General features: G+C 36.5%; 1 protein-coding gene across 1 annotated transcript in view; it reads left to right on the forward strand.

The window, feature by feature from the left end:
* The window catches only part of LOC6652910 (netrin-B), a 62549-nt gene extending 47318 nt beyond the window's left edge, over positions 1–15231 (forward strand). The window contains exons 2-7 of the mRNA XM_023181382.2: positions 13604–13792; positions 13894–14043; positions 14131–14259; positions 14337–14402; positions 14482–14713; positions 14849–15231. Of these exons, the coding sequence (XP_023037150.1) occupies positions 13604–13792; positions 13894–14043; positions 14131–14259; positions 14337–14402; positions 14482–14713; positions 14849–14990 (908 nt within the window). The 3' untranslated portion in view covers positions 14991–15231. The remainder of the gene's footprint in view (positions 1–13603; positions 13793–13893; positions 14044–14130; positions 14260–14336; positions 14403–14481; positions 14714–14848) is intronic.
* Positions 15232–15711: the final 480 nt, after the last annotated feature.

Here is a 15711-nt window from a genome sequence, read left to right on the forward strand (position 1 = left end):
ATATGTATGTATGTATGTATGTGCCTAGGTTTGCTTTCTTGTTTTTCATTAGCAGATAGTTTAGTTGTTGAGCTTTTCCTTCCTTCTTCATCATCCTTAATGTTTTTTGCCCTTCATTCCACTTTTTCGCCATTCCCATATTCATCCCTTGGTTTTTTAATTTTCAGTCATTTGGCTTATCGTTTGGTTGCCTTTTTTTGGCAGTTCTTTTGATCCTTACCCTCATTAGTATTAGAACTTTAATTTAACATTTTCTACACTCTACACTTTTCCCTTTTCCTCATACTTTCAAAGTTTACAATAAGGTAAACTTGTTGTCCCAAAAAAAAAAGTGAAAACTCTTCATTCTCTTACTCCCTTACTCTTTCTCTATCTTTCCCTCTCTTATGCTGTGTAAAAACTTTTCCACGCAATCTAAAGGAAGGTGCCTCTGGTGCTAGGGGGGAGGGGCGGGAGGAGTGAGTGGTCGTTGTGTAGGTCGTTTTTGCATACTTTTAATCATATAATCTACATATGTGCATATTAATGAATTTTCTCCAACCTTTCGCATTTACCGCGGCTCCATCATTCGACTTTGTTTTTAACACACTTTTCCCTTTCGTTCTTTTTCGTCACGTTTTTCATACCCTTTTGACATTTAGATTTGTATGGCATACTCTGACCTACTATGAAGTTTACTTGTATCTTATATGAAATAATTCACCGATCATTAAAGACAAAGACTTACTTTCGAGATTGGATTAGAATTTTATTCAGCTTCCAACCTCTTTTTCTCTTGAGCCAACTTTTGCTTAATCTTTAATGAATCTTCCTTGAAACAGATCACAGTGCAAAAAACGGACTCCACTTACAAGGATATAGCAGAAGTTTGTTAATTTTTAGAATAGACACACTAAAAACTATCTCGGAAATAAATTTTCTGGTAACAGAAATACTTCTTCTTAAATGTTTCTACCAAAATGATTACAAAAAACTATTTATAACATTTTAGAAAAATAAAACAAAATATATAAATTAATAAAAATTAAAAACGAACTTCACAATATGAAAGGTACGAGCAAATATAAAGAAAACATAAGATGGTTAATTGTTTAATATTTATTTCGAGGGTATCAAGCAGTTGATTCAACTTGTAAAACAAATTTTAGGATTATTTGTTGTGCAGTTTTTTCTTGTTTTTTCTGCTTCTGTTTTTGTTGTTGTTTTGGTTTTTTTTTTTTGGCATAAAAGTTTTTTTTGTTTTTTTTTTGTTTTTTTTGGTTGTTGTTTGTGTTTTGGTTTTGCTTGTTCTGTACTTTTGTGTTGTTGTTGCTGCTGATGTTGCTGTTGTTGCCTGTTTTCTGTTACTTTTAAAAGCTTTTTTAAGTAACTTGAACTAAATTAAGTTAAATACATTTCATGTTTGCGTGCATGGCCTGAGAATGCTGTGCCCAAGAACTTTCAGTTTGAAATGTGAGAGCTGAAAGCGAAATGCTTAAGTCTGAGTTGGATAAAGTGGCGAGGATTCAAGTAGATATATATGTACATATATATATATATATATATATATATATATGTATATATATATATATATATATATGCATGTATGTACATATATAGGTGACAAGTGATTGAATCTCACGAAAAACGTGACGAATCGAAATGAATTCAATGAGTACACAAAAAGAACTTTAAGAACAACTTTATAAAAAATTAATTGATTATCTTAAATATGTATTTTTTTTAATTTGGTAAACTTGCTACTGGTGTGTATGTGTGTGTGTGTGTTGAGCCCAGACAACGTTTTAGTCGGAGATCTCATTGTTGTCCACATTTTTACACCTAATTGAAGGGCTTAAAACTTCAATTGCCACTCAATGCACTTTGGTGTGGTTATTGGTAAAGGGATTGTTGGCATAGGATAGAGGCTGGAGCAGCAGACATACACACATACATACATACACATGTACATGCAATACATACATATGCAGCAATCCAGCAGAGCTTATGAAATTTTCTAGGGACTCGAATGCATCCTAAGGGCATGGGGATTTATCCATTTTTTTCGCTCTAGTATACCAAACTCTTTTGTCTCTTTTTTTTTGTTTTGGATTGTCTATCTGTATTTTGTATTGCTTTTAGTGTTTGTTTTACACACAGACGAGATTTTTGTATATTTTTTGAAAGATTTTGCGTAGTATTCTTTGTTTTTTTTTTTTTTGTTCCAAAAACTACGCAAAGCCAAGTGCTTAAAAATGCAAAACTAAAAGCTCTCTATGGTGTGTCTCTTACTTCCTTTCTCTTTTCCGATCTATGTGTGTGTGTATGTGTGAGTAGGTGTGTGTTAAGCGGCAAACAAAAGCTGTTGGAAAACATAGAAAATCCTTTTGCGAAACAAAGTGCAAAACGTTAGAAGAACTGACATGTTTTTTTCTGTTTTGTTGTTTCTCTTGTTTTCTCTTCGTTTTTTGTTTTCTGCATATATCCTTCTGCATTTACATCTGCATATTGACAAAGCAAAAATCATCAGTAAATAACCAAACGAACGTATGTCTGTGTCTGTGGTGTGTGTAGGTAGACTTCTGTTCGACGAACTACAATCTATGTGCACATATGCTTATATTTATATATACATATATCTGTATCTGTATCTATATCTGTAGTATTAACTTGGTAGGGTCGTTGTAGTTGTTGTTAGCGGTGGCCCTTTAAATTTCTTCTTTTTTTTGCCCACACAGTTTTAACCCAGAAACATAAATATTGAAATTTATTGCGCAAAACGTTGTAAAAACGGGACACCAAGAGACACAAAGGAGTAGACAGAGATGGCGACTGTATGCATAATAGTTTTATAAGTCTGGATGTATGTATGTATGTATGTAGAGCAAGGCACCGGGGCCTGCAACGGTGGCAACTCTGGCAAAACTGCATAAATGGAGCCTCTTTAGTTCTTCTCTAAAAGCTTTTTTTTACACTAGCCGCCAAGCTATAAAAGTACATAGACACACATACATGTATAGGGTGGCCATCTTCATTGAATGCTCATAATATATGTAAAGAAACCAATGGGGAAAACTGTAATGAGATGGCAGACGATGGCGATGACGACGAGGACGACAGCAACAACGATGGCTTTTGCATCTAAGTGGTTGTGTGTATATCTCTTTCTCTTTCTGTATGTGTGTGTGTGTGTGTGTGTGTATGTGTGTGTGTGTGTGTGTGGCAAAGGTCAAAGGTAAAACGAAGTTATAGGCAAAGCCATAAAAAACTTATACATTCAAAAGAGAACCGCAAAAAGACAAAAATTAAAACTAATGCTTCAACTTCATAAAGTATTCACCAGGAAGTTTGAGAAGCTTCAAAGAACTATGTATATTAGAAATGCAAATCAAATGAAATACAAAAAATGCTGTTTCAAAATTAGTGAAGAAACCAAAAAATCAAAAGTTCTTTTTAACAGCTTTTCGTTGAATCTAAGACGAATGCTTACCAATATGCATCATGCAAATGCCTAAAAAGTTTCTCATTTCAAAAGCAAGATCCAAAATGGCGGCATGCAAAATGGCTGCCCTCAAGATGGCAAAATACTAAATACTAAATGAACCCTTTATAAATTGTGTAATTACACATAGTTTTAATAAATTTTTAAGTTTTGAAAGTTTTCAAATTTGCTAATGAAAAGTTTAGTTACGAGTTTAACAAAAATATTTGAAAAATTCCACATAGTTGTCTTAAAATGGCTTTAAATTTCAGATAAAATTATACTATTTTCATTTGAATTTATTTAAAGAAATAATGTCAAAACATTGAGATGTATTCCAAATAGTTATGATAGTGGTTGATTGATAGTGTAAATCTGTTTCTGTCTGTTCTTCTGTCATATATGAATATTTATGGTAAATTGATTGATATCCGACGAATATCGACGGAAAAACGGAAAATAAGTATGATCAATACGTATTTACTTTATATAAAGTTATAATTTCATATACTTGATGATCTTTGAATAATTTTGATACCAAAGAATGGGTAATCACTGTTTCTTTTTCTATATTCTATATTCTTTTTTTTCGGCGAATATCGATCTTGGAATAATTTTGAGACCAAAGAATGGGTAATCACTGTTTCTTTTTTTTGTTTTAATCCGGTGTCATATAACTGCATTGAATGGAAGTGGTAGCAGTAGCCAGTGTGGCTTTCGTGTTTTTCTTCACAATTTCTTGTTTTTTCAATTAAATATTTTCCACCTAGGTTTTCCACATATTGACAGCAACGTTAAATATCAATTGGCCAGTTGGAGAAGATGCTATGGCCAATGTTTTCTCAGCACTGCCAAAGGCAGCATCTTCGCTCGACTTTGACTTGGCTATTTTAATTGCATTTTGATCGAATTCTCAACCGGTTCTTGCACAATTGCAGCCAAAGTCATAAATCGTTCAATCATCCAATTGGCACATTGACAACGGCAAAAGTAGAAAAAAAAGGAAGACAAAAATAAAATAACTTAGGCCCACACTCTATCACACTATGGAGCACTATGCTAAACAACTCTATTTGCTTTCTTTTCTCTTCCTATTTTTTTTTGGGTTTCGAAGCATTTGCCAAAGACATGAAATTAATGCAATTTACTTACAAAATGTACCATTAAAAGTGCATAACCAGAAGAGGAAGAGGCAAATGCGAGCGAGAGAGATGAAGATGATGGAGTAAGGAAGGTGGAAAGAAGGAGAGAGCAACAACAACAACAACAAAAAGACATAAAGCAATATGAGCTTGTCGCAGTCGTCGTCGTAATGTCGCCTTCTTGTCTCTTGTCCGCTGGCATGGGCTCCGGCTACCCTTCGCTCTCCTACAACTCATCCTCATCCTTCCCCATCCTCCCAATCATTGGCATATGAGAGTGTAATTTAATGCTGCTGCAGTTTTTTGCATGCCAGCCTTTAGTATCGGCCCCCCCGGCTTTCCCTCTTAGCCTAGTCTAGCAATGGCAAGCCACAAATTACCCAAGAGCCAAGTCCGTAGAGCACATTTAGCTAAATCGCAGAATTTATGTCTTATGAAAATGCTCAGAGACTTGGAGAGCCTGAGACCCAGCCAACAGAGACAGAGAAAAAGAAAGGGAAACAAAGAGCGAGAGAGAGAGACCAAGTGACATTGGCATAAAAACCAAGTCAATGCTAATGTAAGAGCAGCTTAAGCGAAGCGCTAATGCCCTTTAACTTGGTTAGCACAAACCAAGTCATACATATATACGTGAAGAGAGAGAAAAAAAGGGGAAAGAGATATGTTAGGTAGATGCCACACTCAGAATCTTCAAGCCTTGGCACTTGCTTAATCAAGTATATTAATAATCATGTTGCATGCCCTGTGCACTGATTACAAATTGAATCACATAGTTAAGCAGACTGACTGGCAGACTGACTGACTGACTGGCTGACTGCAGAGCCAAGAAAAAGAGAAAGAGTCAAGTTAAAACTGATTTATTTCTTTTATTATTCTGGCCACACTTGGCTACGTCTGCGTCTGCTTTCGGATTTTGCATCTCGAGTTCGTTTCTCTTATATAATACACTATCAGTAATGGGCATACTGATTATGGTATTAATAGTAGAAAAAGGTGGTCAATAGTTTAAATTTTAAGAATCATATGTAAATTTTGAGGCAGAAGAAAATAAATCGAACATTTCAAGTAAGAGAAAGTCCACCTTCGAACTATCGATTATTGGTATTATTCTTATTACTATCGATCGATCTTTTTTTTTAATATCCAAAATTGTAAACTAAAACAATTTTTAACAAAAAATTTAAAGTCATTAAGATAAGATAATGATATACATTTCATATTTAGATTGCAGTTTTCACTTTGCTTTAGTTAATGTTTTTATTTATAAGAAGTGTTTTTGATATATATATTTTCTATTTGTTTGTTCAGTATTTTGTATTGATGAATTACGAATTGCAAAACTATAAGAAAAGTTTATGGCTAAATATTTTAGCTTTAAATGATAGAGAGAAACCTTACTGAAAACTTTAAGGGCAACAATTTGAAATCATTTTCGATCTCAGAGCTGTGAAAATGATTTAATTTATAAGAAATATACATTTTTAGATTAGGTAGTTCCCAAAAGTATGCTAAGAACAACTACCCAACTAAAAACCCAACTTGGTTTTCCCTCTATCATTAGAAAGAGTATAGCAAGTTTGTTATACGCCAATCTTAGCTTGGCCCTCGTAGTTGGTTGTTTTTTTTTTTTTTTTATTATTTTTTTGTATTATTACTTTTTGCCATTATTATGCATTATTTTCTGTGACTGGGCCTGGCTGCCAGTGGCCTGCCGCCTTTTGCCATTAATTTGCCAGAGCTTTTCCAATTTCCATTTAACAGTATTCTCTGTCGCTCTCTCACTTTCTCTCTGTGCCTTCCTACTCCTTTTATTAATGCTCTTTCCAAATTATACCGCCTTAACGGATTTCTCTTTGTCGTTTTGGCCCGATCAATTGCCATGGCAAACTTTTAAATTCAATTATCAACGCCCAAACCAAATATGGGAGATGAAAATTTTTGTCGCCCAAAAATGCATTTTGAGTATAATTTTTATACCATACACCCATAGGGTGAAATGGTATATTAAAGTCGCCAAAATGTATGTAACAGGCAGAAGGAAGCACCTCCGACCCCACAAAGTATATATATTCTTGATCAGGATCAACAACCGAGTCGATCTAGCCATGTCCGTCTGTCCGTCCGTCCGTCCGTCCGTCCGTCCGTCCGTCCGTATGAACACCTAGATCTCGGAAACTATAAGAGCTAGAGCCACCAAATTTGGTATGCAGTCTCGTGTAGTATGTACGCTTATCGAGTTTGTTTCAAATTTTTGCCACGCCCCCTTCCGCCCCCGGAATTTACAAAAAACCGATTTTCTTAAAAAGTATAACAGATAGAAACATCAAATTTGGTTTGTATACTCGTTTAGTTAGCGCGCAAAAAATAATTGTTCCATCTTTTTGCCACGCCCCCTTCCGCCCCCGCAATTTACAAAAAACAGATTTTCTTAAAAACTATGTAAGCTACCGACATTAAATTTGGTATGTAAGCTAGCCTAACAGACGCGCAGACATTGACTATTTAATCATTTTGCCACGCCCATTTCCGCCCCCGCAAATTAAACAAAACTGATTTTCTTGAAAACTAACAAAGCTAAAGTCACCAAATTTAGTATGTATTTCGGCTTAGTAGGCGCGCAGAATATATATATTTTAATATGTTGCCACGCCCACTTCCGCCTCCATAATTTAGAAAAAACCGATTGGCTCTTGCAATTTTTTGACCATCGCAATCAAATTCGGCAGACTAATAAATCTTATCTATTTCTATCAAACTACCAAATTTGATTGAAATCGGACTAGAAACATACAAAATATACGTATGAACGTATTTTGCTACGCGATGCATAAGGGCAGAATTGGCCGTTGGCTAGTGGCGGCGCTAGAGTGCTTGTGTGTTTGTAGAGTGAGCGAGATAGCATATGGTATGAGGCATGTTAAAGCAATTTAATAGACATACATTTGGTTTTCGAAATTTTAAATATTTGTTTCACCTGGTGTATGGTATACCCAAGTCGGCGAGACGACTTACTTACTTCATTTTTCTTTGGTTTGCCAAATTCGTGAGTCTAGTGCGTAGGCGTCTGTGTGTGTGTGTTTTAGAGGCGACTCCACCCATAAGTGATACAAATTGTAATTGAAGTCTTTTATAGCAGAGTAAAGAAATTCTTTATAGAGTCTCCTCCTAATGGCAGTGATTTATAATTTTCATTTGTGGGAAATTGATCGTAAAAACGTTTCGAATACATTAACATATTTTTGGAACGTTTTAATTGTTGATTCAATGTTACTTTGTATGGAAATAGCTAAAGAAATTTTTCCAGACTACATTTATATAGATCTTTTTCGAAAAAAGTAGGTCTCTGCGAACGTTTGACTAAGTTTTTCATTGGGCATATGCTAGACAGCTGACCTATGGCAAATTGTGTTTAACTTTTACGATGTATTCTGCAAATGAATTGATAAATTTTCACTATGTTGTTTTAGCAGCACTTTGTACTAATCTAATTTAAAAAGGCACATGGAGGAACAGAATCATTAGATGGGCACGAAGGGAAGGAAGAGACAGAGAGAAGGAGTGAGTTGTAGTGCAGGCTAAATATATAAATTTCAGATGCCATTCAAGCGACAAATATTTTGGCAAGACAAAAATATGCCCTGTCGTCAGCTAAAGACAGAGAAAGTGAGATAGAGGAAAAGCGAGAGTGAGTAAGTCCTAAGGAGGAAGTTTTCAATTTGTATGGGGTTATGGGGTAGGTGGAAGATATATTTTGGATACGTATCATAACAGACTTATACCCTCTTATACCTTCTCTCTCTCTTCATCTCTATGTCCTCTACTTAAGGCAAAGCAAAAAGTGCTTAAGGACTGACTTTCACTCAACACTCTCTCACAACACGGAAAATTGAAAAATAAATAAAATTATGCGTAGCAGCACATTTGAAATCATTTGCCAAAAGAAATATCGATAGGATAGAATATATGTATGTGGGGGGATAAAGAGAAAATAGAGAAGGCCATTGGCACAAGGGAGACACCAAAGTTTAAGGTGGGAGGGAGGAGGAGGAGAAGAGAGAAGCGGAACGGAGAAACATAGACGACGACGACGACGACGTCGCTTCTTCACGCATCACTTGATTTTTTCCCATTTCGGCCAACGAAATTTACTTGATTGGGAATGAGTCTAAGTATGGGGGCATGTGGCATGTGGCACGGGCATGAGCATGGGCACATGGGCATGGGCATCTCATTGAAAATTCAAATCACATCAAATTCTAAAATACACAAACCACGCAAATCGTTGTATGAGCCACATAAAAATGCGACTACATAAAAATAATAATAATAATAATAAAAAGAAGCAAAAAAAAAAAAAACGGAAAAGGAAACGAGACCAAAGTGAGAAAAGACGTTGGGAAAAAGCAAAAAGGCAAAAAAAGGCGAGAAAATTGCAAACAAGATGAGGAATACCGAAAAGTGGAAACACATTTTCTGCCTGCCAAAGCAAAATGCTGTTTCGTGTGTGTGTGTGTGTGTTGGGTACGGTGTTTTCGTTGATATAGCAAATTTATATGTCTTTGTCTATGTTCGTGTGTGTCTCTGTGTGTGTGTGTGTGTTTATGGGCGTGGGTGTGTGAAAATTGCCTGGAAAAAGAGTGAAAATTATGATTGGGCGTTCAGCTTGAAAATAAAATGAAATTAAGTAAAGACATGTTCGACAATATCAGCCACAGGAAATCTATTAAAACCCATCGATTTGGTGACCCCCTCAGCCCGCCCAACTTTCGAAATTGTAAATGGAAAGCAGTTATTTAAAATGGGGGAAACCCCCAAATAGGTATACAAATCCTTTTTTGTGGGTCTATTCAAATCTCTATTGAAATATCAACTCATTTCATTTGGTGACCCCGACGTTTAAACTGAATGAGCAAATACGTGTACACGAAAAGGTCTATAAAATCTTATTAAAAATTCATTTCTTTACATGACAGAAATGACATGGTGACTTGTTAGAAAAGGTTTGCATACAATTGGGGCGGCTTCATAAGTAATTTGGTGACCCCGACGTTTAAAAGAAGTCTACAGATTCAATTAAATCTTGAATTTTAGTCAATTTCAAGTTTATCCATTCTGATTTTCAACACTATTCTTGTTCCCCCAATTAAAAACACATTTCCTTACACATAGTCGTTCTTCAATCTTTCGTCGAGTTTTTGCACCATTAACAGAATCTTTCTGCTGCCTGCTCCACAGCATCTTTGGCCCACAAATCATTTTTGCTAAACATTCAACACTCTTAACAGGCTGGCGCCTTTGGAAAAACTCTTTCGAAAACATCCAACTGCAATGCTCAAGATTATATCGTATTCTCTTGCTTCAGCTTCAACTCCTCCCCTTGATGTATTTTTTCGGTTTTTCTTCTCTTCTTTTTTTTCAGTAAACGCCTTCAAAAGCTTTTCTCTTCGTTTCGGTATTTCTTTTGTCGTTTTTTTTTTTTTGCATATATATATATTTTTTTTTTTTTGCGAAAATAGAGAAAAAATTTAGACATTTTGTAGCCAGTTTATAGATGATGGTCTAGGCCCCTCAGACATTTCCCCGTACTCTGTGGCACATGAGCCTCCTTGGACATTTGTTTGCTGCCGCCTCCCGCTCCATCAATTTGGAAGGCCTGTTTGGTTTTCGCCCATAATTTTTGTGCCGTTTTACAACAAACGGGCACATAACTTGCGAACTCTGTTGGCTCTGGTCCGGTCCGGTTGTTTCGTTCATTCGTTCGTTCGTTCGTTTGTTCGTTCAGTCGGTCTGTTGCAGTACCGCGTCCCGTCCGGGCTTATCTGTCGTCGCTGTCCCATGGTCCACGGTCCTCCTCGTTAAACTCTCGCTCCCCCTTCCCCGTTCACTAACCCATTCATCTGTTTGTATGGTGTGTAAAATGATTTTCACATGTTATTTTGTTGCTGCTTTTTCGCACTCTTGTTGCATGTGCCATTTTTTTTTTTTCTTGTTTTTTTGTTGCGTTTTTTTGGATTTTCTTCTCTTGGCCATTTCCATTTCCTCACTTTTAATTAAAAAGGCAGCTAAATTATGAACTTTTCTTTCTCGACCGCCTGTGAAAAATTTTGTTGGTTTGTTGTTTGTTTTGGGTCATACATATATCAGCACCATCATCTACATATGTAGTTATGTACGAGTACATATATGTATATATCTGTTGCAGCTGGCGAAAAAAAAGTCTTCGATCTTGCCACAATGAATAATATCTTTGTTGAAGATTTGTTTATGGCCAAAATCATATGCAGTTGCCAGTACAAAGCAGAGGGCAAGAGATTTCTCTTGGGCCTTTTTCTCTTTTTGTTTTTTGGTTTTTTGCGCATAAAAGTGCGTTTTATTGTTACCAATTAGAGGCTGATTGAGTGTGGTTGAGTGGTTCTCTGCTGCATTCGACATGCTTCACTTAATCCCCATCACATTGATACATATGTATATATAGATACATATATACATACAGATACATATACATATATAGAGTGTGCTCATAGATTGAACCCAACCCTCACACAAAAACCAAAAAGAAAAACTAAAACTGAAACAAAAAAAAAAGAATTGATGTGCTACTTTAGCTAATCGTCGCATTTTTGGTTGGTTTTCGACGTTTTTCCAGCGCGCATCTCTCTCTCCCTCTCTCTCTCCCTCTCTCCCTCTCTCTCTCTCTCTCTCTCTCTCTTTGTCTTTGTCTCACTCTGTCTCTAATTGTCTGGCATATGGAATTGGAATTGGGTATTGGTATTGGAATTTATGTGGGCAAAGCATTTTTGCTTTTCATCACAAAACTATTTATGAGGCCGGAGGCAGCTCAATGCGGCTTATCGGTTAGCCGCACAATATCTCAACTCATTTACAATGCGTGTCAAATCAGATGTTTTGTATTTATATATCTTCAATTCTAGTGGCGGGTAATGCGGCAGGCAGTGTGTCCGTAAAGCTGGTAAATATACTTATCAATGAACGATTCGCATTCAAATGGACAGTGATGGAATTCTATTATCGCTATTGTTGTGTTGGTATCATTAAAATGATATAAGTAAACAGCTAAAGGACAGGGGCCAATCGATTTATATTGATATTGATATTGATGATGATGACAATGGGCGGGAAATAAAACGAAAATTGTTGCGTCCAAGACGACAAAGAAATGCTCTAACTTAAGTTAAGCAATTATTCGGCCAAAATTCAGAAATCCCTAAAAATATTTTACTAAACATAAAGGGAGATGTAATATGACTTAAATTTTTATATTTCCAATATTTAAGCACAAAAATACTTTACAAACGCATAATATATATTTTTGGTGACCCCGACGACAGGTATGAAACAAATTTAGACATTTTAGAAGAGTTTGATGAAATTTACCCGATTTTTGACAAAGTAATTTGAATTTTTAACCGCATAAGTTGCAAAGGCCCAAAGTGTTATGACAACAGGCAGCATTATTTGATCTTGGCTAACTATTTTTGTCTCTTTACACAAGAAGATAACATTTCAATTAGTTTGCTAATAAAAGTGATTAATGATCACATTTATAACATTTATGACTTAACCACAATATTTAATTACTCTACTAAACTAGTGACACCTTAAACTACCGGTTTGAACTGAAATTGCTGGGAAAATTGCTAGGTACAGTGAAAAACACGAAAGTAATTCATTACACTTGTCCATTACTCATCATATAATGGTTATATGTATGTAGTACGTATACAGTAGCATTCATAATCGGACAGTCAATATACTGTTACTCATATTTCATAGCTGGAAAAGCAATTTCATCGTCTTCGTCTCTATTCAAGTGTCAAGTGTAAGAATAAAATTCATTTTTTAATTTGTGTGCAACGACCACAGAATTGATGGACAAAGGATATGTGTTTGATGGTAGTGGTGGCTAGCATATTACGCACGCCTGCTGCAATCCTTATCCTTTGTCGATAAGTAAGTAAGGCAGGCAGGCAGTCAGTCAGTCAGGCAGCCAGTCAGCCATCGTTGCTTGACTCCTGCGCGCTCAAACAGCTCCTGTGTCTTGTGTGTGTGTGTGTCTGGGCATTGTCGTTGTCATTGTTGTTATTTGCCAAATAAGCGAATGGGGGCATTCGCGTTGTATCTCGTCCACCCACAACAACAACTATTACTGCTGCTCGTCCATTGTTGTCAGCTCAACGTCGTTGTCGTTGTCGTCTACGTTCGATGATGCAGACATAAGATATGAAAAATATGAAGCAACAGCAATCACAATAGTCGCACCAAGTCACCAAGGGACATCTTCTCCCCCAATCCAATGTGTGTGTGTGTGAGTGTGTGCCTGCGTGGGCAATCCTTAAAATAAATCACGCTTAATGCCCGCCCAAAAAGAAGCAGAAGAAGCAGCTAAAGACAGGGCAAGAGAAGGCCTTTTGGGTGGATTGCTGCTGCTGCTGTGTTCTTCTTGGTTCCTGGTTGCCGACAACAACATAAATTGCAGTCAAGTGCTGCCAATTAGTTGCTAAAATTATTTTATGATACGAGACAGCAGCGAACAGCGTACAACTAATTAAATGAACGTTAAGGAGCAAAAATAGAAGAATAAACCAAGAAAATAAAAATCAATAAAAACGTCCAAACGAGCCAGGTGGTAACTCCATCCAACTTTAGTGCATTTTCATCAATCAACAGTCAACGTAGCAAACAATAATCAATCATAGTCGCCACCTCCCTCCCACCAGACGAAAAAAGTTTGAACAACAAAAACATCTCTATATAGTATATGATTATTAATTATTTATGAAATGTTGAAAATGAAAGTGCCATTAAATGATTAGACTGACCCAAAATTAGCTGATTAGACGGAGAAAGGGCTAAAGACACATACAGACAAACAATCCTTCTCCTTTCCCTTTGACACTAAAGTGCTAACTTTAAGTTTTCAAGCAAACAAAAAAACAAGTGCTAATAGATTTTGCATTCTTTCTGTTTTCTTCTTTTTTAGTGTGCCAATGTAATGGACATGCACGACGTTGTCGCTTCAATTTGGAATTATATAAACTATCTGGCCGAGTATCTGGAGGAGTTTGTTATAATTGTCAACACGATACAACGGGTCGTTATTGTCATTATTGCCGTGAGGGTTATTATCGTGATGCCACCAAGCCGCCAAATCATCGTAAAGTCTGCAAACGTAAGGAATACTTCATAACTCATTGCCAAAGTCATCGTCATCGTCATCGATTGACCGCAATCATCAGTGGAAGCTAATTAAGCTCTTTTTCTTTTGCATAGGTTGCGATTGCCATCCAGTTGGTTCAACGGGCAAGACCTGCAATCATTTGAGTGGTCAGTGTCCATGCAAGGAAGGCGTCACTGGCTTGACCTGCAATCGGTGTGCTCGTGGCTATCAACAGACACGCTCCCATGTGGCGCCCTGCATCAGTAAGTGTTGATTGACAATTGGAGTGAATCATGTCTCATCTCATCTCATCTCATTCCTTTTTGTTTGCATTTCTTTTCTGCCTACAGAAGTGCCAACCAATGCGAATATGATACAAGCCGAGAGTGCTGCCGGTGGCGGTGGAGGAGGCGGTGGCAGTGGTTCCAATGGTGACTATAAAGATGGCAGCGGTTCACAGGCCGAGGAAATGAAAAAATGTAAGTAAAAAATGTATAACCAACTCATGTGTTTGGAATCCCATTAATTTTTTTTGATCAATTTCTTCTTTACATAGATTGCGGCAAATGTAAGGCCAGTCCCAAGAAATTAAATCTAAATAAATTTTGCATGGAAGATTATGGTGAGTATTTTACTCTATATTGTAGTGCCTTAATTGCACTGTGAATTCCAATTCCATTCCAATTCAATTCACATTGCAGCCATTTTGGCAAAGGTAATTGGCCATGATCGCGCCTCACAGGACATTAGCACAGAGAAGTTCTCGATTGAACGGCAAAATGAGATTTACAAATATGAAATAAATATACAGACAATTTTCAAAAGGAATCCCATGTCAGGCACAACCAGCTCCTTGCTGGGTCGTGGCAATATGATGTTGCTGGTGCCACGAAAAAGCATCGAGTGCCAGTGTCCCAAAATCAAGTTAAACAAGTGAGTAAAAAAAAAACCAAATCTCTATGTCTATATATGATTCCTTTTTGGAAACACTTGACTTGAACACTTATTAAACTTGATAAAAAATTGATTTTCCTTTCGATTTGCATTTACTTTACTCGCCCCTTATAGATCATATCTCATACTAGGACGCGATTCGGAGGCAGCGCCTGGCTATTTGGCCATCGGTCCCAGTTCAGTTGTCTTGGAATGGAAGGATGAGTGGTCGTTGCGCATGAAACGCTTCCAGCGGCGAGCTCGCAAATGCAGTTGAATCGAACCGGAAACGGAATATGTCAGAGCGGATTTCAATTTCATACACTTGGCTAGGTATCGGTTTTTGTATAAATTGTACAGTTTACTCAAGTTTCTGACCTTCTTCGGCATCATGCTATAAATTGAATAATCCAGCTAAAACAAACAAACAAAAAAAAAATACAAAAAAAAATAACAAAAAAAATACAAAAAAATATCCAATATCACAAAACTATACAACACAAAGAAAAAAAGCAAGAAAAACCACAAAAAAAAAGTCGAACAAAACCAGAATACAAAATGAAAACAAAACTTCTTTCCTCCTAGGTAAGCTGCTTCATTCTGTGGGGCATTCTAGTCTACTGAGAACTTTTTAAACTGTTCAAGATGAAACAAATACTTATCCATACAAATAATCGAGTGTTAACTATAGTTACATATACACAGCAGAGAGGGGGATGGTGAGTTAAGGCAGAGACTGCAACATGCAAAATATATACATATATAGGCTATAAAAAACAGTTATAAATTGGCGAAACAACATACAAGTGCGAAAAAATGTTTGAAATTGTCGCGTGATGCATGCAACAAAGTTGCATAAATAGAGAAAAGAGATAGCAAGAGCGAGAGAGAGAGAGTGAGAAATTGACTGAGGTGGGCAGTGAAAATAATGGAACACATAAGTGTAGTCATAAACCAATAAACATGACCAACACATGCCATGCCAATTGCCATTCCAT

The sequence above is a fragment of the Drosophila willistoni genome (genome assembly GCF_018902025.1).
Source record: "Drosophila willistoni isolate 14030-0811.24 chromosome XL unlocalized genomic scaffold, UCI_dwil_1.1 Seg142, whole genome shotgun sequence".
In the NCBI taxonomy this organism is placed as follows: Eukaryota; Metazoa; Arthropoda; class Insecta; order Diptera; family Drosophilidae; genus Drosophila; species Drosophila willistoni.